This window comes from Oncorhynchus tshawytscha, unplaced genomic scaffold, assembly GCF_018296145.1.
Source record: "Oncorhynchus tshawytscha isolate Ot180627B unplaced genomic scaffold, Otsh_v2.0 Un_contig_881_pilon_pilon, whole genome shotgun sequence".
NCBI classification, from domain to species: domain Eukaryota; kingdom Metazoa; phylum Chordata; class Actinopteri; order Salmoniformes; family Salmonidae; genus Oncorhynchus; species Oncorhynchus tshawytscha.
Genome location: NW_024609695.1, coordinates 285,001 through 311,903, shown reverse-complemented (window position 1 = coordinate 311,903; position 26,903 = coordinate 285,001). Strand labels below are relative to the sequence as shown.

Sequence of the window (26,903 nt, the reverse complement as noted above, 5' to 3'; positions counted from 1 at the left end):
CTGGTCCCAGATCAGGTATTAGAATGATGCTCCCTCCTAGTTCTAGTCTGGTCCCATGCTGCTCCCTCCTAGTTCTAGTCTGGTCCCAGATCAGGTATTAGAATGCTGCTTCCTCCTACTTCTAGTCTGGTCCCAGATCAGGTTGTACTCTTGCGAACTCCTTTACTGGCATTGACGTAACAGTTGCTGAAGGAGTTGACAGAGCAGAAACAGACCCAGGCTAGCTTCCTCCCCCTCAAGCTGAAGGAGCATAAACCGACCCAGGCTAGCTTCCTCCCCTCCTCAAGCTGAAGGAGTTGAAAGAGCAGAAACAGACCCAGGCTAGCTTCCTCCCCCTCAAACTGAAGGAGCAGAAACAGACCCAGGCTAGCTTCCTCCCTCCTCAAGCTGAAGGAGTTGAGAGAGCAGAAACAGACCCAGGCTAGCTTCCTCCCTCCTCAAGCTAAAGGAGTTGAGAAAGAAACAGACCCAGGCTAGCTTCCTCCCTCCTCAAGCTGAAGGAGTTGAGCAGAAACAGACCCAGGCTAGCTTCCTCCCTCCTCAAGCTGAAGGAGCAGAAACAGACCCAGGCTAGCTTCCTCCCCCTCAAGCTGAAGGAGCAGAAACAGACCCAGGCTAGCTTCCTCCCTCCTCAAGCTGAAGGAGTTGAGAGAGCAGAAACAGACCCAGGCTAGCTTCCTCCCTCCTCAAGCTGAAGGAGCAGAAACAGACCCAGGCTAGCTTCCTCCCTCCTCAAGCTGAAGGAGCAGAAACAGGCCCAGGCTAGCTTCCTCCCTCCTCAAGCTGAAGGAGCAGAAACAGACCCAGGCTAGCTTCCTCCCCCCTCAAGCTGAAGGAGCAGAAACAGACCCAGGCTATCTTCCTCCCCCTCAAGCTGAAGGAGCAGAAACAGACCCAGGCTAGCTTCCTCCCTCAAGCTGAAGGAGCAGAAACAGGCCCAGGCTAGCTTCTTCCCTCAAGCTGAAGGAGCAGAAACAGACCAGAGCAAGCTGAAGGAGTTGAGAGACTACCCAGGCTATCTTCCTCCCCCTCAAGCTGAAGGAGCAGAAACAGACCCAGGCTAGCTTCCTCCCCCTCAAGCTGAAGGAGCAGAAACAGACCCAGGCTAGCTTCCTCCCCCTCAAGCTGAAGGAGCAGAAACAGACCCAGGCTAGCTTCCTCCCCCTCAAGCTGAAGGAGCAGAAACAGACCCAGGCTAGCTTCCTCCCCCTCAAGCTGAAGGAGCAGAAAGAAAACTGACAGGCTAGCTTCCTCCCCCTCAAGCTGAAGGAGCAGAAACAGACCCAGGCTAGCTTCCTCCCTCCTCAAGCTGAAGGAGCAGAAACAGATCTTCCTTCCTCCCTCAAGCTGAAGGAGCAGAAACAGACCCAGGCTAGCTTCCTCCCTCCTCAAGCGGAAGGAGTTGAAGACAGAAACAGACCCAGGCTAGCTTCCTCCTCAAGCTGGGAAGGAGCAGAAACAGACCCAGGCTGAAGGAGCAGAAACAGACCCAGGCTAGCTTCCTCCCCCTCAAGCTGAAGGAGCAGAAACAGACCCAGGCTAGCTTCCTCCCTCAAGCTGAAGGAGCAGAAACAGACCCAGGCTATCTTCCTCCCTCCTCAAGCTGAAGAGTTGAGCCTAGCTTCCTCCCTCCCCAAGCTGAAGGAGCAGAAACAGACCCAGGCTAGCTTCCTCCCCCTCAAGCTGAAGGAGCAGAAACAGACCCAGGCTAAAGCTGGAGGAGGCAGAAACAGTGCCCAGGCTAGCTTCTTCCTCCTCAAGCTGAAGGAAGGACCCAGGCTATGCTGAAGGAGAGAAACAGAAGGCTAGCTTCTTCCTCCTCAAGCTGAAGGAGCAGAAACAGACAGGCTATCTTCCTCCCTCAAGCTGAAGGAGCAGAAACAGACCCAGGCTAGCTTCTTCCTCCCTCAAGCTGAAGGAGCAGAAACAGACCCAGGCTATCTTCCTCCCTCAAGCTGAAGGAGCAGAAACAGGCCCTTTGCTTCTTCTCCCTCAAGCTGAAGGAGCAGAAACAGAAGGCTAGCTTCCTCCCTCAAGCTGAAGGAGCAGAAACAGACCTAGACTTCCTCCCTCAGGCTAGGCTTCCTCCCTCCAAGCTGAAGGAGCAGAAACAGACCCAGGCTAGCTTCCTCCCCCTCAAGCTGAAGGCAGCAGACCCAGGCTTTCTCTCCCTCAACTGACCCAGGCCCAGGCTATCTTCCTCCCTCAAGCTGAAGAAAAACAGACCCAGGCTATCTTCCTCCCTCAAGCTGAAGGAGCAGAAACAGATTTGGCTGCTTCCTCCCTCAAGCTGAAGGAGCAGAAACAGACCCAGAAACAGACTATCTTCCTCCCCCTCAAGCTGAAGGAGCAGAAACAGGCCCAGGCTAGCTTCTTCCCTCCTCAAGCTGAAGGAGCAGAAACAGACCCAGGCTATCTTCCTCCCTCAAGCATGGTGCTTCCTGGAGCTCAGTTCCTTCTGCAGTGTTTGGATACCTGGTTAATTGTGGTATGCTTGATTTAAAAAAATAATAATATTAAATTCTCCCTTGGTTGGCATTGTTGTCATTCTGTCAAGACAGTCTGGATTGGTTGGCATTTAAAGGCTGTGAGGCTGCATACTTTAATGTGATCATGTCTGTGGAAAGTATGTAACCTACTGTACATGTCTACAGTTTAGACACATCTACTCATTCCAGGGTTTCTCTTTATTTTACTGTTCTCTACATTGTAGAATAATAGTGAAGACATCAACACTATGAAATAACACATATGGAATCATGTAGTAACCAGAAAAGTATTAAACAAATCAAAATATATTTGAGATTCTTCAAAGTAGCCACCCTTTGCATGCTCTTGGCACACTCCTAACCAGCTTCACCTGGAATGCTTTTCCAACAGTCTAGAAGGAGTTACAACATTATGCTGGGCATTTGTTGGCTGCTTTTCCTTCAATGTGCGGTCCGACTCATTCCAAACCATCTCGATTGGGTTGAGGTTGGATGATTGTGGAGGCCAGGTCATCTGATGCAGCACTCCATCACTCTCCTTCTTGGTCAAACAGCCCTTACACAGCCTGGAGGTGTGTTGGGTCATTGTCCTGTTGAAAAACAAATGATAGTCCCACTAAGCCCAAACCAGATGGGATGGTGTGTTGCTGCAGAATTCTGTGGTAGCCATGCTGGTTAAGTGTGCCTTGATTTCTAAATAAATCACAGACAGTGTCACCAGCCAAGCACCATCACACCACCTCCTCCATGCTTCACAGTGGAAACCACACATTCAGAGATCATCCGTTCACCCACAGCGCGTCTCACAAAGACACGGCGGTTGGAACCAAAAATCACATTTGGACTCATCAGACCAAAGGACAGAGTTCCACCGGTGTAATCAAATCAAACTTGATTTGCCACATGCGCCGAACACAAGTGTAGACCTCACTGTGAAATGCTGACTGACAAGCCCTTAACCAACAGTGTAGACCTTACTGTGAAATGCTGACTGACCAGCCTTTAACCAACAGTGTAGACCTTACTGTGAAATGCTGACTGACCAGCCTTAACCAACAGTGTAGACCTCACTGTGAAATGCTGACTGACAAGCCCTTAACCAACAGTGTAGACCTTACTGTGAAATGCTGACTGACCAGCCCTTAACCAACAGTGTAGACCTTACTGTGAAATGCTGACTGACAAGCCCTTAACCAACAGTGTAGACCTTACTGTGACAATGCTGACTGACCAGCCCTTAACCAACAGTGTAGACCTCAATGTGAAATGCTGACTGACAAGCCCTTAACCAACAGTGTAGACCTTACTGTGAAATGCTGACTGACAAGCCCTTAACCAACAGTGTAGACCTTACTGTGAAATGCTGACTGACAAGCCCTTAACCAACAGTGTAGACCTCACTGTGAAATGCCTTATCTGAAATACTGACTGACAAGCCTTTAACCAACAGTGTAGACCTTACTGTGAAATGCTGACTGACAAGCCCTTAACCAACAGTGTAGACCTTACTGTGAAATGCTGACTGACAGCCCTTAACCAACAGTGTAGACCTTACTGTGAAATGCTGACTGACCAGCCCTTAACCAACAGTGTAGACCTTACTGTGAAATGCTGACTGACAAGCCCTTAACCAACAGTGTAGACCTCACTGTGAAATGCTGACTGACAAGCCCTTAACCAACAGTGTAGACCTCACTGTGAAATGCTGACTGACCAGCCCTTAACCAACAGTGTAGACCTCACTGTGAAATGCTGACTGACCAGCCCTTAACCAACAGTGTAGACCTTACTGTGAAATGCTGACTGACAAGCCCTTAACCAACAGTGTAGACCTCACTGTGAAATGCTGACTGACAAGCCCTTAACCAACAGTGTAGACCTTACTGTGAAATGCTGACTGACCAGCCCTTAACCAACAGTGTAGACCTTACTGTGAAATGCTGACTGACAAGCCCTTAACCAACAGTGTAGACCTTACTGTGAAATGCTGACTGACCAGCCCTTAACCAACAGTGTAGACCTTACTGTGAAATGCTGACTGACCAGCCCTTAACCAACAGTGCAGTTCAAGAAGAAGAAAATATTTACCAAGTAGACTAAAATAAAAAGTCACACAATAAGAATAACAATAACGTGGCTTTATACAGAGTCAATGTGGAGGCTATATACAGGGTATTACGGTACAGAGTCAATGTGGAGGCTATATACAGGGTATTACGGTACAGAGTCAGTGTGGGGGCTATATACAGGGTATTACGGTACAGAGTCAGTGTGGGGGCTATATACAGGGGGTACCGTTACAGAGTCAATGTGGAGGCTATATACAGGGTGTTACTATATACAGGTACAGAGTCAATGTGGAGGCTATATACAGGGTGTTACGGTACAGAGTCAATGTGGAGGCTATATACAGGGGGTACCGGTACAGAGTCAATGTGGAGGCTATATACAGGGTACCGGTACAGAGTCAATGTGGAGGCTATATACAGGGTGTTACGGTACAGAGTCAATGTGGAGGCTATATACAGGGTATTACGGTACAGAGTCAATGTGGAGGCTATTTTTCAGGGGGTACCGGTACAGAGTCAATGTGGAGGCTATATACAGGAGATACCCGTACAGAGTCTGTTTACGGGGGTACAGGTTAGTTGAGGTAATATGTACATGTAGGTGGGGGTGAAGTGACTATGCATAGATAATAAACAGTAGCAGCAGTGTACAAGGAAGTCTCGATGTAAAATGTCGGGTGGCGATTTTTATGAATTGCAGTCCAATGGTTTGGGGGTAGAAGCTGTTGAGGAGCCTTTTGGTCCTAGACTTGGCGCTCCGGTACATCTTGCCGTGTGGTAGCAGAGAAAACAGTCTTCAACTTAGGTGACTGGAGTCTCTGACAATTTTATGGGCTTTCCTCTGACACCGCCTATTACATAGGTCCTGGATGGAAGGAAGCTTGGCCCCAGTGATGTACTGGGCCGTTCACACTACCCTCTGTAGCGCCTTACGGTCAGATGCAGAGCAGTTGCCATACCAGGCGGTGATGCAACCGGTCAGGATGCTCTCGATGGTGCAGCTGTAGAACCTTTTGAGGGTCTGGGGACCCATGTCGAATCCTTTCAGTCTCCTGAGGGGTCTAATGTACATTGGTGGTGGTTCTTGGCCCAAGCAAGTCTCGTCTTCTTATTGGTGTCCTTTAGTAGTGGGTTTCTCTGCAGTAATTCCACCATGAAGGCCTGATTCACACAGTCTCCTCTTATTGGTGTCCTTTAGTAGTGGGTTTCTCTGCAGTAATTCCACCATGAAGGCCTGATTCACTCAGTCTCCTCTTCTTATTGGTGTCCTTTAGTAGTGGTTTTCTCTGCAGCAATTCAACCATGAAGGCCTGATTCACACAGTCTGTAGAAAGCAGGTAGCCTATGCCTGTATATTCCACAGAAAGTGAAGGGCCGTTGTATCCTGACTCAGAACAACAGCTCAGGGGGAGGGGCTCTGCAACAATGCCTGTGTAATCAAGCTGATGACATCATCAATGCTAGACAGAGAGTATTTATTCTAACCTCAGAAAGAGTCCGTCTTCCATCTAATTCAATGTTAGAACAATGATACCAATGTTAAGATCAAAAAAGCCTCCCGAGTGGCGCAGTGGTCTAAGGCACTGCATCGCAGTGCTAGCTGTGCCACTAGAGGTTTTGGGTTCGAGTCCAGGCTCTGTCGCAGCCGGCCGCGACCGGGAGACCCACCGGGCGGTGCAAGTGTCGTCCGGGTTAGGGGAGGGTTTGACCGGCAGGGATGTTCTTGTCCCATCGCTCACTAGCGACTCCTGTGGCGGGCTGGGTGTAGTGCACGCTGATACAGTCGCCAGCTGTACGGTTGTTTCCTCCGACACGTTGGTGCGGCTGGCTTCCGGGTTAAAGTGGTCATTGTGTCAAGGAGCAGTGCGGCTTGGTTGGGTTGTGTTTCGGAGGATGCACGGCTCTCGACCTTCGCCTCTCCCGAGTTCTTACGGGAGTTGCAGCGATGAGACAATACTGTAACTACCAATTGGAGGTTAAAAAAAACAAGTCATAAAATATGAAAATAGTCTCTCCTTTTTTAATGTTGTTTACTGTTTACTGTTGTTGACTAATGTTGACTGTGTTTATGCCTGTTTGTGTAAATATTTCACTACACCCCCCCCTGACATGGCTGTCCCTGTATTTGTTCCGTCCCAGTTGGAGGAGTGTGCTCTGCAGATGGCCCCCAATGGGAACTACCTGGACCTGGACCTGTCTCTGGGGGAACAGAAAGATGATGTGGAACAGCTCTATGACGACGTGGGGTAAGGACACCTCTCTCCATTCCTCCTTCCGGTTTACCTTTCCTTCACTGAGCTCCTTCTTTCCTCTCCTTCTCTCCTCTCCTTCTCTCCTCTCGTTGACCTTTCCTTCACTGAGCTCCTTCTCTCCTCTCCTTCTCTCCTCTCTTTGACCTTTCCTTCACTGAGCTCCTTCTCTCCTCTCCTTCTCTCCTCTCTTTGACCTTTCCTTCACTGAGCTCCTTCTCTCCTCTCCTTCTCTCCTCTCGTTGACCTTTCCTTCACTGAGCTCCTTCTCTCCTCTCGTTGACCTTTCCTTCACTGAGCTCCTTCTCTCCTCTCCTTCTCTCCTCTCTTTGACCTTTCCTTCACTGAGCTCCTTCTCTCCTTTGACCTTTCCTTCACTGAGCTCCTTCTCTCCTCTCCTTCCTTCTCTCCTCTCTTTGACCTTTCCTTCACTGAGCTCCTTCTCTCCTCTCCTTCTCTCCTCTCTTTGACCTTTCCTTCACTGAGCTCCTTCTCTCCTCTCCTTTCCTTCTCTCCTCCTTCTCCTCCTCCTCTTTGACCTTTCCTTCACTGAGCTCCTTCTCTCCTCTCCTCCTTCTCTTCTCTCCTCTCTTTGACCTTTCCTTCACTGAGCTCCTTCTCCTCTCCTTTCCTTCTCTCCTCTCTTTGACCTTTCCTTCACTGAGCTCCTTCTCTCCTCTCCTTTCCTTCTCTCCTCTCTTTGACCTTTCCTTCACTGAGCTCCTTCTCTCCTCTCCTTCTCTCCTCTCTTTGACCTTTCCTTCACTGAGCTACCTTTTTTTCTCCTTCTGCCAGCTCAGACAATCATTCACTGAAACTCCTTCTCCCTGTCACTTCTTTCATTCAGGGTGAACCTGAGTTCATCAGCAACATGAAGCTCAGTCAGGGTGGTTCCTTCTCTCCTCTCTGAGTTCCTTCAGCAACATGAAGACCAGCCAGGGTCAGGGTGAACCATGAGTTCTACAGCAACATGAAGACACAGTCAGGGTGAACCATGAGTTCATCAGCAACATGAAGACACAGTCAGGGTGAACCATGAGTTCATCAGCAACATGAAGACACAGTCAGGGTGTTTCAGGGTGAACCATGAGTTCTTCAGCAACATGAAGACACAGTCAGGGTGAACCATGAGTTCATCAGCAACATGAAGACACAGTCAGGGTGTTTCAGGGTGAACCATGAGTTCTACAGCAACATGAAGACACAGTCAGGGTGTTTCAGGGTGAACCATGAGTTCTACAGCAGCACAACATGAAGACACAGTCAGGGTGAACCATGAGTTCTACAACAACACAACATGAAGACACAGTCAGGGTGAACCATGAGTTCTACAGCAACATGAAGACACAGTCAGGGTGAACCATGAGTTCTACAACAACACAACATGAAGACACAGTCTGGGTGTTTCAGGGTGAACCATGAGTTCTACAGCAACATGAAGACACAGTCAGGGTGAACCATGAGTTCTACAGCAACACAACATTAAGACACAGTCAGGGTGTTTCAGGGTGAACTATGAGTTCTACAGCAACATGACAGGATCAGGGTTCCTAGTCGTTGATGCTACAGTATCTCTGTCTTCTGTCCAAGCTGAGTTTCCAGCTGAGTTTAACAGGCCTTGTCCGTGTTGCAAGATGAAGTGAGTCATTTTACTGAGATAGGAAATGTCACTGACTGGAGAGATGCCACGTAGGAGTTAGGTAGAGAGAGGGACTTCACTGATGAAGACATTGTGTTAGTTTTAGGTGTGAAATGCAGAATGATTGGACCAGTTCCTGTCCAAGTTGTCTTTCCACTGTGCTTCAGTAGTAATCCAGCATTCTATCCACCAGTCTCCTTCTCTGTGTAGGACGTTCTAGAGCTGTGTAGGATGTTCTAGAGCTGTGTAGGACGTTCTAGAGCTGTGTAGGACGTTCTAGAGCTGTGTAGGACGTTCTAGAGCTGTGTAGAACATTCTAGAGAAATGTAGAACAGTGGTTCCCAACTTTTTTTGGTTACTGTGCCACCAACTGCATTTCGCTCTGCCCTGAATTACCCATCGTGTATTTTACCAGTAGGCCTTTGGTCTCGTGAGTCTTCTCAAGTACCCCCCTGAGGATAGGCCAAGTACCCCCTGAGGATAGGCCAAGTACCCCCTGAGGATAGGCCAAGTACCCCCTGAGGATAGGCCAAGTACCCCCTGAGGATAGGCCAAGTACCCCCTGAGGATAGGCCAAGTACCCCCTGAGGATAGGCCAAGTTGGGACCCATTGGGTTGAGGCCATGGAGCCCCTGAGGAGAGGCCAAGTACCCCCCTGTGGATCTGGCCAGTCCCCCTGAGGATGGCCAAGTACCCCCTGAGGATGGTTCAAGTACCCCCTGAGGAGTAGCCATGAGTTCTAAATCTCCTGCCAAGTCCCCACTATCAGCTGAGGAAACCAGAAGGAAGGGGCAGAAACACACACATACACGCAGACAGGGTAGGCCAAGTTCTACACCCCGTGAAGACACAGTACACGGATAGGCCACGTGAACACACAGGATAGGCACGTACCCCCTGAGGACACACATACCCCCTGAGGACAGGCCACGTGAAAACCCACGTACACGAGGATAGGCCAAGTGAAAACCCCTGAGGATAGGCCACGTGAAAACCCCCACGCAGGATAGGCCAAGTGACCCCCTGAGGATAGGCCAAGTGACACCCCAGGGACATAGTATCCCTAGTTGGGAACATTGGTGTTGACCAGCTAGTTGCTGTGAGGGAAAGGTGTCAAGTTCCAACAGACAACAGTATTATGTGCAATCTAGTCCTCTTTAAACTCACAGGGTGAAAATAGAGTCTTGGGGGGGTGAAAAATACCTTTCTAGAACACAGGTGATGTGATTACCACACATGAACCATTCTGGAGGTGGACCTTTCTAGAAGACTGTAGATGCCACACACAACCATTCTGGAGCTAGAGACTTCTCTAGAAGACAGAGATGTGATGCTACCACACAGAACCATTCTGGAGGACTAAAGACCTTTCTAGAACGGTAGATGTGATGACAGAACCATTCTGGAGGACTAAAGACCTTTCTAGAACAGAGATGTGATTACTACACAGAACCATTCTGGAGTACTAAAGACCTTTCTACCAGACAGGTAGATGTGATTACCACACAGAACCATTCTGGAGGTGTCTAAAGACCTTTCTTGAATGACAATGTAGATGTGAAACTCACAGAACCATTCTGGAGGACTAAAGACCTTTCTAGAACACAGGTAGATGTGATTACTACACAGAACCATTCTGGAGGACTAAAGACCTTTCTAGAAGACAGGTAGATGTGATTACTACACAGAACCATTCTGGAGGACTAAAGACCTTTCTAGAAGACAGGTAGATGTGATTACCACACAGAACCATTCTGGAGGACTAAAGACCTTTCTAGAAGACAGGTAGATGTGATTACTACACAGAACCATTCTGGAGGACTAAAGACCTTTCTAGAAGACATGTAGATGTGATTACCACACAGAACCATTCTGGAGGTCTAAAGACCTTTCTAGAAGACATGTAGATGTGATTACCACACAGAACCATTCTGGAGGACTAAAGACCTTTCTAGAACACAGGTAGATGTGATTACCACACATAACCATTCTGGAGGATAAAGACCTTTTCTAGAACACAGGTAGATGTGATTAGATGTGGTAGATGTGATTACCACACAGAACCCGTCTGGAGGATAAAGACTATAAACCTAAGGTCTCCTTCGATAGGCCAGGCATTATCTCCCTTATAATGCTTTGTTACAGGTCAGATGCTGGTACATGACTCCTTGTAGAAATAGATTTTAGGACGGCTGGGGACCTACGAGTCTGTCAGTGGGATGAGACTGGGGGACCTACGAGTCTGTCGGTGGGTTGGTACTGGGGACATACGAGTCTGTCGGTGGGTTGGTACTGGGGGACATACGAGTCTGTCGGTGGGATGAGTTCTGGTGTCTGAGGACTAAGACTGGGGGTCCTATGAGTCTGTCGGTGGGATGAGACTGGGGGTCATACGAGTCTGTCGGTGGGTTGGACTGGGGGACCTACGAGTCTGTCGGTGGGATGAGACTGGGGGACATACGAGTCTGTCGGTGGGATGAGACTGGGGGACATACGAGTCTGTCGGTGGGATGAGACTGGGGGACATACGAGTCTGTCGGTGGGATGAGACTGGGGGACATACGAGTCTGGGGGACATATGAGACTGGGGGACATACGAGTCTGTCGGTTGGATGAGACTGGGGGACATACGAGTCTGTCGGTGGGATGAGACTGGGGGACATACGAGTCTGTCGGTGGGATTGAGACTGGGGGACATACGAGTCTGTCGGTGGGATGAGACTGGGGGACATACGAGTCTGTCGGTGGGTTGAGACTGGGGGACATACGAGTCTGTCGGTGGGATGAGACTGGGGGACATACGAGTCTGTCGGTGGGTTGGTACTGGGGGACATACGAGTCTGTCGGCGGGTTGGTACTGGGGGACATACGAGTCTGTCGGCGGGTTGAGACTGGGGGACATACGAGTCTGTCGGCGGGTTGAGACTGGGGGACATACGAGTCTGTCGGTGGGTTGGACTGGGGGACATAGACATGTCCGTGGGTTGAGACTGGGGGACATACTGTCGGCGGGTTGAGACTGGGGGACATACGAGTCTGTCGGTGGGTTGAGACTGGGGGACATACGAGTCTGTCGGGGATGGGTTGAGACTGGGGGACATACGAGTCTGTCGGTGGGTTGAGACTGGGGGACATACGAGTCTGTCGGCGGGTTGAGACTGGGGGACATACGAGTCTGTCGGTGGGTTGAGACTGGGGGACATACGAGTCTGTCGGTGGGTTGAGACTGGGGGACATACGAGTCTGTCGGTGGGTTGAGACTGGGGGACATACGAGTCTGTCGGTGGGTTGAGACTGGGGGACATACGAGTCGGTCGGTTCCTCCTCCGTATTCATATAGACATCAAGTACGTTTCTCCCCAGAACAGACTGTGATTGTCTTACTGCAACTAGCGCTGTTTATCATCTATGGGCCCCATTCATTAACTTGTGCCTGAATCTGATTTGAATCTGATTTGACCTCACAAAGCCTTCTGTCTTTCCTCTCTAGTTCACATGACGTTGTCTGCATCCCACATAGCACCCTCTTCTCTATACAGAACACTACCTTTTGCTAGAGCCCTATGGGAATAAGGTGCTATTTGGGATGTAGACAAAGAGGTGTTTTGTCCCGCTGTTCCCTGTGACAGTGACATTCTCTCCCCCCTCCGCAAGAGACGGGGCCCGGATCATTCATATCTACATCACCTCAGTCTAGAAGCAGCAGCTACATCACCTCAGTCTAGAAGCAGCAGCTACATCACCTCAGTCTAGAAGCAGCAGCTACATCACCTCAGTCTGTCGCAGCTACATCACCTCAGTCTAGAAGCAGCAGCTACATCACCTCAGTCTAGAAGCAGCAGCTACAGACTGGGGGACATCACGAGTCTGTCGCAGCAGGTTCACCTCAGTCTAGAAGCAGCAGCTACATCACCTCAGTCTGTCAGCAGCTGGGTCACCCAGAAGAAGCAGACATCACCTCAGTCTGTCTTCACTCAGTCTAGAAGCAGCAGCTACATCACCTAGTCATCAGCTACATCACCTGGGCCCCAGTCAGAGGCAGACTGGGGGACCTCAGTCTGACTTGAAGTCTGAGGCAGCAGCTACATCACCTCAGTCTAGAGGCAGCCTCGCAGTCTAGAGGCAGCAGCTGTCACTCAGTCTAGAGGCAGCAGCTACGTCAGTCAGTCTGAAGCAGCAGCTACGTCACCTCAGTCTAGAAGCAGCAGCTGACGTTCAGTCTAGAAGCAGCAGCTACACCTCAGTCTAGAAGCCAGCAGCTCACCTCAGTCTAGAAGCAAGCACTACCTTTTAGCAGCAGCCCTCACCTGGGTCTAAAGCAGTGCTATTCACCTGGGATGTGAAGCAGCAGCAGCTACCTCACAAAGCCTTCTGTTCCCTCAGTGAAGCAGTGAGCTACATCACCTCAGGCTCAGCAGCCCTCACCTCAGCAGAAGCAGCAGCTACATCACCTCAGGGAAGCAGCAGCAGCTATCACCTCAGGATCAGCAGCAGCTACATCACCTCAGTCTAGAAGCAGCAGCTACATCACCTCAGTCTAGAAGCAGCAGCTACATCACCTCAGTCTAGAAGCAGCAGCTACATCACCTCAGTCTAGAAGCAGCAGCTACATCACCTCAGTCTAGAAGCAGCAGCTACATCACCTCAGTCTAGAAGCAGCAGCTACATCACCTCAGTCTAGAAGCAGCAGCTACATCACCTCAGTCTAGAAGCAGCAGCTACATCACCTCAGTCTAGAAGCAGCAGCTACATCACCTCAGTCTAGAAGCAGCAGCTACATCACCTCAGTCTAGAAGCAGCAGCAGCTACATCACCTCAGTCTAGAAGCAGCAGCAGCTACATCACCTCAGTCTAGAAGCAGCAGCAGCTACATCACCTCAGTCTAGAAGCAGCAGCAGCTACATCACCTCAGTCTAGAAGCAGCAGCAGCTACATCACCTCAGTCTAGAAGCAGCAGCAGCTACATCACCTCAGTCTAGAAGCAGCAGCAGCTACATCACCTCAGTCTAGAAGCAGCAGCAGCATCACCTCAGTCTAGAAGCAGCAGCAGCTACATCACCTCAGTCTAGAAGCAGCAGCAGCTACGCACCTCAGTCTAGAAGCAGCAGCAGCTACGCCACCTCAGTCTAGAAGCCGCAGCAGCAGCTACGCCACCTCCGTCTAGAAGCAGCAGCAGCAGCTACGTCACCTCCGTCTAGAAGCAGCACCAGCAGCTACGTCACCTCAGTCTAGAAGCAGCACCAGCAACTACGTCACCTCAGTCTAGAAGCAGCACCAGCAGCTACGTCACCACAGTCTAGAAGCAGCACCAGCAGCTACGCACCTCAGTCTAGAAGCAGCAGCTACGTCACCTCAGTCTAGAAGCAGCAGCAGGCTGACAACATGAATGGGAGAGACCTACAGGCCTCCTAAAATGACCGAACCGACTCTGAGGGGGAAACGACACGATCAGACATCTGTAGTGTGTTTGATTTGGAAGCAGGTCTCCCCTGTTAGAACTACTGGGACATGTTACCTATGTTGTTGTTGAAGCCAGAGTCCTTGTCAGCCTCCCAAAATGCCAGCCCTTTCCCCCTTTTTATAGTCCACTACTTTTGACCCGGGGGGCCTTTAGGGCTCTGGCCACAAGTAGTACCGTGTTTAGGGCATAGGCTGCCATTTGTGACATACCCCTGGTTAACTGGTCTTATGAACATGGAGATCACAGGAGAGCTTGGACAAGGGCACGTTCTGTGGAACAGTGTGTGGTCACACAGCTGAAATACGGTGGAGGGAGGGGAGGGCACGTTGTGTGTGGTCACACAGCTGAAATACTGGGGAGGGAGGGGGAGGGCATGTTGTGTGGAACAGTGTGGTCACACAGCTGAAATACTGGGGAGGGAGGGGGAGGGCACGTTGTGTGGAACAGTGTGGTCACACAGCTGAAATACTGGGGAGGGACGGCCTGGAAAACGGCAGGGTGCTAATTGTCATGTGAGTGGGTCAACTTGTATATGTGATGATGATGTTAAGATTTGATGAGTACTTACAGTACACACACACACACACACACACACACCCTGACACACACACACACACCCTGACACAGCATAGCCTCCATACTTCTCTGCTCTTCTCCTCTGCTCTCCTCCAGAATCTGCCAAAGTATATAATCCCTGCTGGACCAGCCGTCACAGCCCGGCCATTGTTGTGTTTATTGGGATGGCACTCTGGGTAGCAGGAGATATCTACAGTCTAGCCCCGTCTGTGTCAGCACTCAGACAGAGGAGAATCTCAACTCCGTGAACCTCTCCAGCACTCGGACAGAGGAGAATCTCAACTCCGTGAACCTCTCCAGCACTCTGACACTGAGGACGAATCGAGCCACGTCCTCTGTCCTCTGGGCCCCGTTCCCCTGGCAGTAGGTCGTATTGAGCCCCGTCCTCTGTGCTCCGTTCCCCTGGCAGTAGTCCGTATTGAGCCACGTCCTCTGGGCAGTAGGCCGTATTGAGCGGCCTCTGTCCTCTGGGCACTAGGCCGTATTGAGCCACGTCCTCTGGGCTCTGTTCCCTGGCAGTAGGGCATATTGAGCCACGTCCTCTGTCCTCTGTGCTCCGTTCCCCTGGCAGTAGGCCGTATTGAGCCACGTCCTCTGTCCTCTGGGCACCGTTCCCCTGGCAGTAGGCCGTATTGAGCCACGTCCTCTGGGCACCGTTCCCCTGGCAGTAGGCCGTATTGAGCCACGTCCTCTGGGCTCCGTTCCCCTGGCAGTAGGGCGTATTGAGCCACGTCCTCTGTCCTCTGGGCTCCGTTCCCCTGGCAGTAGGCCGTATTGAGCCACGTCCTCTGGGCACCGTTCCCCTGGCAGTAGGCCGTATTGAGCCACGTCCTCTGGGCACCGTTCCCCTGGCAGTAGGCCGTATTGAGCCACGTCCTCTGGGCACCGTTCCCCTGGCAGTAGGCCGTATTGAGCCACGTCCTCTGGGCACCGTTCCCTGGCAGTAGGCCGTATTGAGCCACGTCCTCTGGGCACCGTTCCCCTGGCAGTAGGCCGTATTGAGCCACGTCCTCTGGGCACCGTTCCCTGGCAGTAGGCCGTATTGAGCCACGTCCTCTGGGCACCGTTTCCAGTAGGGCTGAGCCACGCCTCTGGGCACCGTTTCCCTGGCAGTAGGCCGTATTGAGCCACGTCCTCTGGGCTCCGTTCCCCTGGCAGTAGGGCGTATTGAGCCATGTTCTGTCCTCTGGGCTCCGTGGCAGTAGGCTGTATTGAGCCACGTCCTCTGGGCTCCGTTCCCCTGACAGTAGGCTGTATTGAGCCACGTCCTCTGGGCAGTAGGCCGTTCCCCTGGCAGTAGGCCGTATTGAGCCACGTCCTCTGTCCTCTGGGCACCGTTCCCCTGGCAGTAGGCCGTATTGAGCCACGTCCTCTGGGCTCCGTTCCCCTGGCAGTAGGGCGTATTGAGCCACGTCCTCTGGGCTCCGTTCCCTCAGTATGCTGTATTGAGCCACGTCCTCTGGGCACCGTTCCCCTGGTAGTAGGCCGTATTGAGCCACGTCCTCTGTCCTCTGGGCACTGTTCCCCTGGCAGTAGGCCGTATTGAGCCACGTCCTCTGTGCTCCGTTCCCCTGGCAGTAGGCCGTATTGAGCCACGTCCTCTGTGCTCCGTTCCCTGGCAGTAGGCCGTATTGAGCCACGTCCTCTGGGCTCCGTTCCCCTGGCAGTAGGCCGTATTGAGCCACGTCCTCTGTCCTCTGGCTCCGTTACCCTGGCAGTAGGCCGTATTGAGCCACGTCCTCTGGGCACCGTTACCCTGGCAGTAGGGCGTATTGAGCCACGTCCTCTGTCCTCTGGGCTCCGTTACCCTGGCAGTAGGCCGTATTGAGCCACGTCCTCTGGGCACCGTTACCCTGGCAGTAGGCCGTATTGAGCCACGTCCTCTGGGCTCCGTTACCCTGGCAGTAGGCCGTATTGAGCCACGTCCTCTGGGCTCCGTTACCCTGGCAGTAGGCCGTATTGAGCCACGTCCTCTGGGCTTTCTCCCTATGAGTGATGTTATTGACCAACTGATACTGTCACTTCTTTATCCTCCAGACTAGCCTTTTCTCTCTCCTCTATTCACTAAAGTATTCTCTCTCCTCCTCTCTCTAGGCCGTCTCTCTCCACGTCCTCCCATAGATATTTCTCCCTATGACCTGATGTTATCCTAACTGATACTGTCACTTCTTTATCGTCCGACTCCTTTTCTCTCTCCTCTATTCATTAAAGTATTCTCTCTCCTCTCTCTCTCTCTCTCTCTCTCTCTCTCTCTCTCTCTCTCTCTCCTCTCTCTCTCTCTCTCTCTCTCTCTCTCTCTCTCCTCTCTCTCTCCTCTCTCTCCTCTATTCATTAAAGTCTTCTCTCTCTCTCTCTCTCTCTCTCTCTCTCTCTCTCTCTCTCTCTCCTCTCTCTCTCTCCTCCTCTCTCTCCTCTTCACTAAAGTATCCTCTCTCTCCTCTCTCTCTCTCTCCTCTTCACTAAAGTATCCTCTCTCTCTCTCTCTCTCCTCCTCTCTCTCCTCTTCACTAAAGTATCCTCTCTCTCTCTCCACAGTAGAGGGAAGAAGCCCATCCTGATCCTGAGAACTCAGCTATCTGTCAGAGTCCACTCCATTCTAGGTAAGATCCTGCTCCTCCTTTTCCATCCCTCCGTCCCACTTGAAACAAAGTCTTTATAGAACGTTCATGAAGTGTTCCTAAATGCTTCAAAAGCACTTCATAGATGCTTAACAGCAAGATGTTTGTTTATGAGTGATTTCTGAACCATCTATATACACCTTATAAAGGGTTTATGAGGGAAGAGTAGCAGGGTGTATTTGACTCGGAGGGGGGGAGTAGCAGTGTGTATTTCCCATCTTTCCTATAATCTGTAATGGACCCAGCCACCGTGGCCTCCAGTGACCAAGTCCCTAATGTCTTCCTGTTCCTGATGAGGCTCTGGACAAAGTAGTGTAGTATATAGGGAATAGGCTGCCATTTGGGATCCTTCCAGTAGCTTCCATTGGTCTCTATGAGCTGTAACTCTCTAGTTGGAATCCTTCCATTGGTCTCTATGAGATGTAACTCTCTAGTTGGGGTCCTTCCATTGGTCTCTATGAGCTGTAACTCTCTAGTTGGGATCCTTCCATTGGTCTCTATGAGATGTAACTCTCTAGTTGGGTCTCTATGATCCTTCCATGAGATGTAACTCCTTCCATTGGTCTCTATGAGATGTAACTCTCTAGTTGGGATCCTTCCATTGGTCTCTATGAGATGTAACTTCCATTGGTCTCTATGAGATGTAACTCTCTAGTTGGGATCCTTCCATTGGTCTCTATGAGATGTAACTCTCTAGTTGGGATCCTTCCAGTAGCTTCCATTGGTCTCTATGAGATGTAACTCTCTAGTTGGGATCCTTCCAGTAGCTTCCATTCGTCTCTATGAGATGTAACTCTCTAGTTGGGATCCTTCCAGTAGCTTCCATTGGTCTCTATGAGCTGTAACTCTCCATTTGTCACCGCAGCGCTGACATCATCACACTCCTCTTAACTCCTCTTTTCCACTCCAGGCATAAAACTGTTTTATTTTCCAAGTGCATTGTGGGTAAGGGGGGGGGGAAATGCCCCCGCCCGTCCAAGGCAGTAGTGTTTAACTGGCTCCGATGATTCTTCTGGAGTTTTGTTTCCGTCTAAACCCCCGACTCAGATCTTCTATTAATCCACCAGTGTTTCCAACCGGTGACGTCAGCAGCAGTCTAATGTTCTGCCGACTGCTGCTGTTTATCGTAATAGGTGCAGCTGATGGCCGTATAATTACATAGTCCTTTTTTAAAAAACGTATGTCCATTTTTAAATGTTTTACCTCCCTACGAACTGTGATGCTGAAGTTGAGCTAGACTATATTTCCTGTGATGCTGAAGTTGAGCTAGACTATATTTCCTGTGATGCTGAAGTTGAGCTAGACTATATTTCCTGTGATGCTGAAGTTGAGCTAGACTATATTTCCTGTGATGCTGAAGTTGAGCTAGACTATATTTCCTGTGATGCTGAAGTTGAGCTAGACTATATTTCCTGTGATGCTGAAGTTGAGCTAGACTATATTTCCTGTGATGCTGAAGTTGAGCTAGACTATATTTCCTGTGATGCAGGAAAAAAACTATATTGCTTGTTTGATGAGAAACCTTGACTGAGACCTAAAGACTGAGGCTTCAGCTCAGCAGGCCTTGTATTAGCTCTCTGAGAGAATGCCAAGGCTTCAGCTCAGCAGGCCTTGTATTAGCTCTCTGAGAGAATGCCAAGGCTTCAGCTCAGCAGGCCTTGTATCAGCTCTCTGAGAGAATGCCAAGGCTTCAGCTCAGCAGGCCTTGTATTAGCTCTCTGAGAGAATGCCAAGGCTTCAGCTCAGCAGGCCTTGTATCAGCTCTCTGAGAGAATGCCAAGGCTTCAGCTCAGCAGGCCTTGTATTAGCTCTCTGAGAGAATGCCAAGGCTTCAGCTCAGCAGGCCTTGTATTAGCTCTCTGAGAGAATGCCAAGGCTTCAGCTCAGCAGGCCTTGTATTAGCTCTCTGAGAGAATGCCAATGCTTCAGCTCAGCAGGCCTTGTATTAGCTCTCTGAGAGAATGCCAAGGCTTCAGCTCAGCAGGCCTTGTATTAGCTCTCTGAGAGAATGCCAAGGCTTCAGCTCAGCAGGCCTTGTATCAGCTCTCTGAGAGAATGCCAAGGCTTCAGCTCAGCAGGCCTTGTATTAGCTCTCTGAGAGAATGCCAAGGCTTCAGCTCAGCAGGCCTTGTATTAGCTCTCTGAGAGAATGCCAAGGCTTCAGCTCAGCAGGCCTTGTATCAGCTCTCTGAGAGAATGCCAAGGCTTCAGCTCAGCAGGCCTTGTATTAGCTCTCTGAGAGAATGCCAAGGCTCCAGCTCAGCAGGCCTTGTATCAGCTCTCTGAGAGAATGCCAAGGCTTCAGCTCAGCAGGCCTTGTATCAGCTCTCTGAGAGAATGCCAAGGCTTCAGCTCAGCAGGCCTTGTATCAGCTCTCTGAGAGAATGCCAAGGCTTCAGCTCAGCAGGATAGGTAGTGCCAAGTGTATTAGTCTTCTGGAGCTGAGAATGCCAGATGCTGACATGTAATTATTCATGTCCTACTTCTTTGTGTTCTGTAGTTTAGTATAACTGCCTGACTTGTCCAGGCCTGTAGCTCTCTGAGAAGTCTTTTTCCTACTGTTCCACGGGTTTATAATAGGAGCTGGCCCCCTGTTCCCTACTGTTCCCAGGGGTTATAGTATGGAGAGCTGGACCCCTGTTCCAGACTGCTCCACAGGGCCTATAGTATGGAGCTGGTCCCCTGTTAAACAATAGTATGGAGCTGGCCCCATTATACCCTTGTTCCACAGGCCTATAGTATGGAGCTTATTCCCCTGTTCCACGGGGTTATAGTTTATGGAGCTGGCCCCTTTCCCTACTGTTCCACAGGGTTATAGTATGGAGCTGGTCCCCTGTTCCAGGGGTTATAGTATGGAGCTGGCCCCTGTTCCCTACTGTTCCACAGGGTTATAGTATGGAGCTGGCCCCTGTTCCCTACTGTTCCACAGGGTTATAGTATGGAGCTGGTCCCTGTTCCACGGGGTTATAGTATGGAGCTGGCCCCCTGTTCCCTACTGTTCCACAGGGTTATAGTATGGAGCTGTTCCACAGGGTTATAGTATGGAGCTGGCCCCCTGTTCCCTACTGTTCCACAGGGGTTATAGTATGGAGCTGGCCCCTGTTCCACTGGGGTTATAGTATGGAGCTGGCCCCCTGTTCCCTACTGTTCCACGGGTTATAGTATGGAGCTGGCCCCCTGTTCCACACGTTATAGTATGGAGCTGTGTTCCACAGGGTTATAGTATGGAGCTGGCCCCCTGTTCCCTACTGTTCCACAGGGTTATAATATGGAGCTGGCCCCCTGTTCCCTACTGTTCCACAGGGTTATAGTATGGAGCTGGCCCCCTGTTCCCTACTGTTCCACAGGGTTATAGTATGGAGCTGGCCCCTGTTCCCTACTGTTCCACAGGGTTATAGTATGGAGCTGGCCCCCTGTTCCCTACTGTTCCACAGGGTTATAATATGGAGCTGGCCCCCTGTTCCCTACTGTTCCACAGGGTTATAGTATGGAGCTGGCCCCCTGTTCCCTACTGTTCCACAGGGTTATAGTATGGAGCTGGCCCCCTGTTCCACAGGGTTATAGTATGGAGCTGGCCCCTGTTCCCTACTGTTCCACGGGGTTATAGTATGGAGCTGGCCCCTGTTCCACGGGGTTATAGTATGGAGCTGGCCCCCTGTTCCACAGGGTTATAGTATGGAGCTGGCCCCCTGTTCCCTACTGTTCCACAGGGTTATAATATGGAGCTGGCCCCCTGTTCCCTACTGTTCCACAGGGTTATAGTATGGAGCTGGCCCCCTGTTCCACTGGGGTTATAGTATGGAGCTGGCCCCTGTTCCACAGGGTTATAGTATGGAGCTGGCCCCCTGTTCCCTACTGTTCCACAGGGTTATAGTATGGAGCTGGCCCCCTGTTCCCTACTGTTCCACAGGGTTATAGTATGGAGCTGGCCCCCTGTTCCCTACTGTTCCACAGGGTTATAGTATGGAGCTGGCCCCCTGTTCCCTACTGTTCCACAGGGTTATAGTATGGAGCTGGCCCCCTGTTCCCTACTGTTCCACAGGGTTATAGTATGGAGCTGGCCCCCTGTTCCCTACTGTTCCACAGGGTTATAGTATGGAGCTGGCCCCCTGTTCCCTACTGTTCCACAGGGTTATAGTATGGAGCTGGCCCCCTACTGTTCCACAGGGTTATAGTATGGAGCTGGCCCCCTGTTCCACAGGGTTATAGTATGGAGCTGGCCCCCTGTTCCACAGGGTTTATAGTATGGAGCTGCCCCCTGCTCCACAGGGTTATAGTATGGAGCTGGCCCCCTGTTCCCTACTGTTCCACAGGGTTATAGTATGGAGCTGGCCCCCTGTTTCCTACTGTTCCACGGGGTTATAGTATGGAGCTGGCCCCTGTTCCACAGGGTTATAGTATGGAGCTGGCCCCCTGTTCCCTACTGTTCCACGGGGTTATAGTATGGAGCTGCCCCCTGTTCCACGGGGTTATAGTATGGAGCTGCCCCCTGTTCCACAGGGTTATAGTATGGAGCTGGCCCCCTGTTCCCTACTGTTCCACAGGGTTATAGTATGGAGCTGGCCCCCTGTTTCCTACTGTTCCACGGGGTTATAGTATGGAGCTGGCCCCCTGTTCCCTACTGTTCCACAGGGTTATAGTATGGAGCTGGCCCCCTGTTCCCTACTGTTCCACAGGGTTATAGTATGGAGCTGGCCCCCTGTTCCCTACTTGTCCACAGGGTTATAGTATGGAGCTGGCCCCCTGTTCCACAGGGTTATAGTATGGAGCTGGCCCCCTGTTCCACAGGGTTATAGTATGGAGCTGGCCCCCTGTTCCACTGGGGGTTATAGTATGGAGCTGGCCCCCTGTTTCCTACTGTTCCACAGGGTTATAGTATGGAGCTGGTCCCCTGTTCCACAGGGTTATAGTATGGAGCTGGCCCCCTGTTCCACAGGGTTATAGTATGGAGCTGGCCTCCTGTTCCCTACTGTTCCACAGGGTTATAGTATGGAGCTGGTCCCCTGTTCCACAGGGTTATAGTATGGAGCTGGCCCCCTGTTTCCTACTGTTTCACAGGGTTATAGTATGGAGCTGGCCCCCTGTTCCACAGGGTTATAGTATGGAGCTGGCCCCTGTTCCCTACTGTTCCACAGGGTTATAGTATGGAGCTGGCCCCCTGTTCCCTACTGTTCCACAGGGTTATAGTATGGAGCTGGCCCCCTGTTCCCTACTGTTCCACGGGGTTATAGTATGGAGCTGGCCCCCTGTTCCCTACTGTTCCACGGGGTTATAGTATGGAGCTGGTCCCCTGTTCCACAGGGTTTATAGTATGGAGCTGGCCCCTGTTCCTTACTGTTCCACAGGGTTATAGTATGGAGCTGGCCCCCTGTTCCACAGGGTTATAGTATGGAGCTGTTCCACAGGGTTATAGTATGGAGCTGGCCCCCTGTTCCACAGGGTTATAGTATGGAGCTGGCCCCCTGTTCCACAGGGTTATAGTATGGAGCTGTTCCACAGGGTTATAGTATGGAGCTGGCCCCCTGTTCCCTACTGTTCCACAGGGTTATAGTATGGAGCTGGCCCCCTGTTCCACAGGGTTATAGTATGGAGCTGTTCCACAGGGTTATAGTATGGCGCTGGCCCCCTGTTCCCTACTGTTCCACAGGGTTATAGTATGGAGCTGGCCCCCTGTTCCACAGGGTTATAGTATGGAGCTGGCCTCCTGTCCCCCCCTGTTCCACAGGGTTATAGTATGGAGCTGTCATTTTGTTGTATTTGTAGCATAAAGTGACTGTGCAGTTGTAGTCCAGCTGACTCAGGAAGTGACTGTGCAGTTGTAGTCCAGCTGACTCAGGAAGTGACTGTGCAGTTGTAGTCCAGCTGACTCAGGAAGTGACTGTGCAGTTGTAGTCCAGCTGACTCAGGAAGTGACTGTGCAGTTGTAGTCCAGCTGACTCAGGAAGTGACTGTGCAGTTGTAGTCCAGCTGACTCAGGAAGTGACTGTGCAGTTGTAGTCCAGCTGACTCAGGAAGTGACTGTGCAGTTGTAGTCCAGCTGACTCAGGAAGTGACTGTGCAGTTGTAGTCCAGCTGACTCAGGAAGTGACTGTGCAGTTGTAGTCTAGCTGACTCAGGAAGTGACTGTGCAGTTGTAGTCTAGCTGACTCAGGAAGTGACTGTGCAGTTGTAGTCCCAGCTGACTCAGGAAGTGACTGTATTGTCCGTGAGGTTAAAGTGTGAGGGTCAATCTAACCTCTGCAGTCATCGGTTGACTAAACGGTTTGGAGACATATGTTGCATTTGTTTTCACAGGTCATGTGTCTGATGGCTAGGCGTGCGATACATTCTACTAGCCCCTGTTCTATCCAACTCTGTATAGATACATTCTACTAGCCCCTGTTCTATCCAACTCTGTATAGATACATTCTACTAGCCCCTGTTCTATCCAACTCTGTATAGATACATTCTACTAGCCCCTGTTCTATCCAACTCTGTATAGATACATTCTACTAGCCCCTGTTCTATCCAACTCTGTATAGATACATTCTACTAGCCCCTGTTCTATCCAACTCTGTATAGATACATTCTACTAGCCCCTGTTCTATCCAACTCTGTATAGATACATTCTACTAGCCCCTGTTCTATCCAACTCTGTATAGATACATTCTACTAGCCCCTGTTCTATCCAACTCTGTATAGATACATTCTACTAGCCCCTGTTCTATCCAACTCTGTACAGATACATTCTACTAGCCCCTATTCTATCCAATTCTATAGATACATTCTACTAGCCCCTGTTCTATCCAACTCTGTACAGCGTGGGTAGTGATTTGGATAGACATTTCCTTTATGTTAAAAGACGTTCCTGTGGAGAGTTTGTCCAGGTGGTTTTTGCAGTGAACAGGAGAGGATGTTTTTAAGTAGAGAGAGAAATGTTGTTCACCCTGAAAGACTGCCTCTTTATCTAGGTCAACAACACCTGCCCATACTGGATCAACAATACAATAGTATTCTGTATCTCTGACATCTCTGTCTGACTCTATACACTAGAGGGAAGAATGTGGGGGCTTGACGACGTGTTACTGCTAACCCCCTACATTAGACCAGGGCCCTATTCCCTATATAGTACACTACTATAGACCAGGGCCACTTCCCTGTATAGTGGTACTACTATAGACAGGGCCTTATTCCCTATATAGTGGTACTACTATAGACCAGAGCCCTATTCTCTATATAGTGGTACTACTATAGACCAGGGCCTTATTCCCTATATAGTGGTACTACTATAGACCAGAGCCCTATTCCCTATATAGTGCACTACTATAGACCAGGGCCCTATTCCCTATATAGTGGTACTACTATAGACCAGAGCCCTATTCCCTATATAGTGGTACTACTATAGACCAGGGCCTATTCCCTATATAGTGGTACTACTATAGACCAGAGCCCTATTCCTATATAGTACACTACTATAGACCAGGCCCCTATTCCCTATATAGTGGTACTACTATAGACCAGGGCCCTATTCCCTATATAGTGGTACTACTATAGACCAGAGCCCTATTCCTATATAGTGGTACTACTATAGACCAGAGCCCTATTACCTATATAGTACACTACTATAGACCAGAGCCCTATTCCCTATATAGTGGTACTACTATAGACCAGGGCCCTATTCCCTATATAGTGGTACTACTATAGACCAGAGCCCTATTCCCTATATAGTGGTACTACTATAGACCAGAGCCCTATTCCCTATATGGTGCATTACTTTTGAACAGACCCTATTCCTATATAGGGAATAGGGTATAATTTGGAACAGATACTCTTTGGGAAGTAGAACGGTTTCCTCCAACTCATTTTGTTAGCAGCTGATTGGCTGTTCTGAAATGACTCGGTCCCTGTTGATACTGAGGTTTTATATCCACTATTCTGAAATGACTCGGTCCCTGTTGATACTGAGGTTTTATCCACTATTCTGAAATGACACTGTTGATACTGAGGTTTTATACCACTATTCTGAAATGACACACTGTTGATACTGAGGTTTTATATCCACTATTCTGAAATGACTCGGTCACTGTTGATACTGAGGTTTTATATCCACTATTCTGAAATGACACTGTTGATACTGAGGTTTTATACCCACTATTCTGAAATGACACTGTTGATACTGAGGTTTTATATCCACTATTCTGAAATGACTCGGTCACTGTTGATACTGAGGTTTTATATCCACTATTCTGAAATGACTCGGTCCCTGTTGATACTGAGGTTTTATATCCACTATTCTGAAATGACACTGTTGATACTGAGGTTTTATATCCACTATTCTGAAATGACTCGGTCACTGTTGATACTGAGGTTTTATATCCACTATTCTGAAATGACTCGGTCACTGTTGATACTGAGGTTTTATATCCACTATTCTGAAATGACTCGGTCCCTGTTGAACTGAGGTTTTATATCCACTATTCTGAAATGACACTGTTGATACTGAGGTTTTATATCCACTATTCTGAAATGACTCGGTCACTGTTGATACTGAGGTTTTATATCCACTATTCTGAAATGACTCGGTCACTGTTGATACTGAGGTTTTATATCCACTATTCTGAAATGACTCGGTCACTGTTGATACTGAGGTTTTATATCCACTATTCTGAAATGACTCGGTCCCTGTTGATACTGAGGTTTTATATCCACTATTCTGAAATGACACTGTTGATACTGAGGTTTTATATCCACTATTCTGAAATGACTCTGTTGATACTGAGGTTTTATATCCACTATTCTGAAATGACTCTGTTGATACTGAGGTTTTATATCCACTATTCTGAAATGACACTGTTGATACTGAGGTTTTATATCCACTATTCTGAAATGACTCGGTCCCTGTTGATACTGAGGTTTTATATCCACTATTCTGAAATGACACTGTTGATACTGAGGTTTTATATCCACTATTCTGAAATGACACTGTTGATACTGAGGTTTTATATCCACTATTCTGAAATGACACTGTTGATACTGAGGTTTTATATCCACTATTCTGAAATGACTCGGTCCCTGTTGATACTGAGGTTTTATATCCACTATTCTGAAATGACACTGTTGATACTGAGGTTTTATATCCACTATTCTGAAATGACTCTGTTGATACTGAGGTTTTATATCCACTATTCTGAAATGACACTGTTGATACTGAGGTTTTATATCCACTATTCTGAAATGACTCGGTCACTGTTGATACTGAGGTTTTATATCCACTATTCTGAAATGACTCGGTCACTGTTGATACTGAGGTTTTATATCCACTATTCTGAAATGACTCGGTCACTGTTGATACTGAGGTTTTATATCCACTATTCTGAAATGACACTGTTGATACTGAGGTTTTATATCCACTATTCTGAAATGACACTGTTGATACTGAGGTTTTATATCCACTATTCTGAAATGACTCTGTTGATACTGAGGTTTTATATCCACTATTCTAAAATGACACTGTTGATACTGAGGTTTTATATCCACTATTCTGAAATGACTTGGTCCCTGTTGATACTGAGGTTTTATATCCACTATTCTGAAATGACACTGTTGATACTGAGGTTTTATATCCACTATTCTGAAATGACTCTGTTGATACTGAGGTTTTATATCCACTATTCTGAAATGACACTGTTGATACTGAGGTTTTATATCCACTATTCTGAAATGACTCGGTCCCTGTTGATACTGAGGTTTTATATCCACTATTCTGAAATGACACTGTTGATACTGAGGTTTTATATCCACTATTCTGAAATGACTCTGTTGA

General features: G+C 49.4%; 2 protein-coding genes across 8 annotated transcripts in view; both read left to right on the top strand.

The window, feature by feature from the left end:
• Positions 1 to 6,697: 6,697 nt before the first annotated feature.
• The window catches only part of fhod1 (formin homology 2 domain containing 1), a gene marked incomplete at its 5' end in the record, with an annotated part of 154,715 nt that continues 134,509 nt past the window's right edge, over positions 6,698 to 26,903 (top strand). For all 7 annotated transcript variants that reach the window (XM_042317004.1, XM_042317003.1, XM_042317002.1 and 4 more), the window contains 2 exon segments: positions 6,698 to 6,804; positions 17,019 to 17,083. In XM_042317004.1, the coding sequence (XP_042172938.1) occupies positions 6,698 to 6,804; positions 17,019 to 17,083 (172 nt within the window).
• LOC121845504 overlaps positions 25,544 to 26,903 on the top strand; it is a 1,789-nt gene continuing 429 nt past the window's right edge. The window contains exons 1-2 of the mRNA XM_042317006.1: positions 25,544 to 25,728; positions 25,945 to 26,903. The exon at positions 25,945 to 26,903 is cut by the window's right edge and continues 429 nt beyond it. Coding sequence (XP_042172940.1) covers positions 25,565 to 25,728; positions 25,945 to 26,903 — 1,123 coding nt within the window. The 5' untranslated portion in view covers positions 25,544 to 25,564. The remainder of the gene's footprint in view (positions 25,729 to 25,944) is intronic.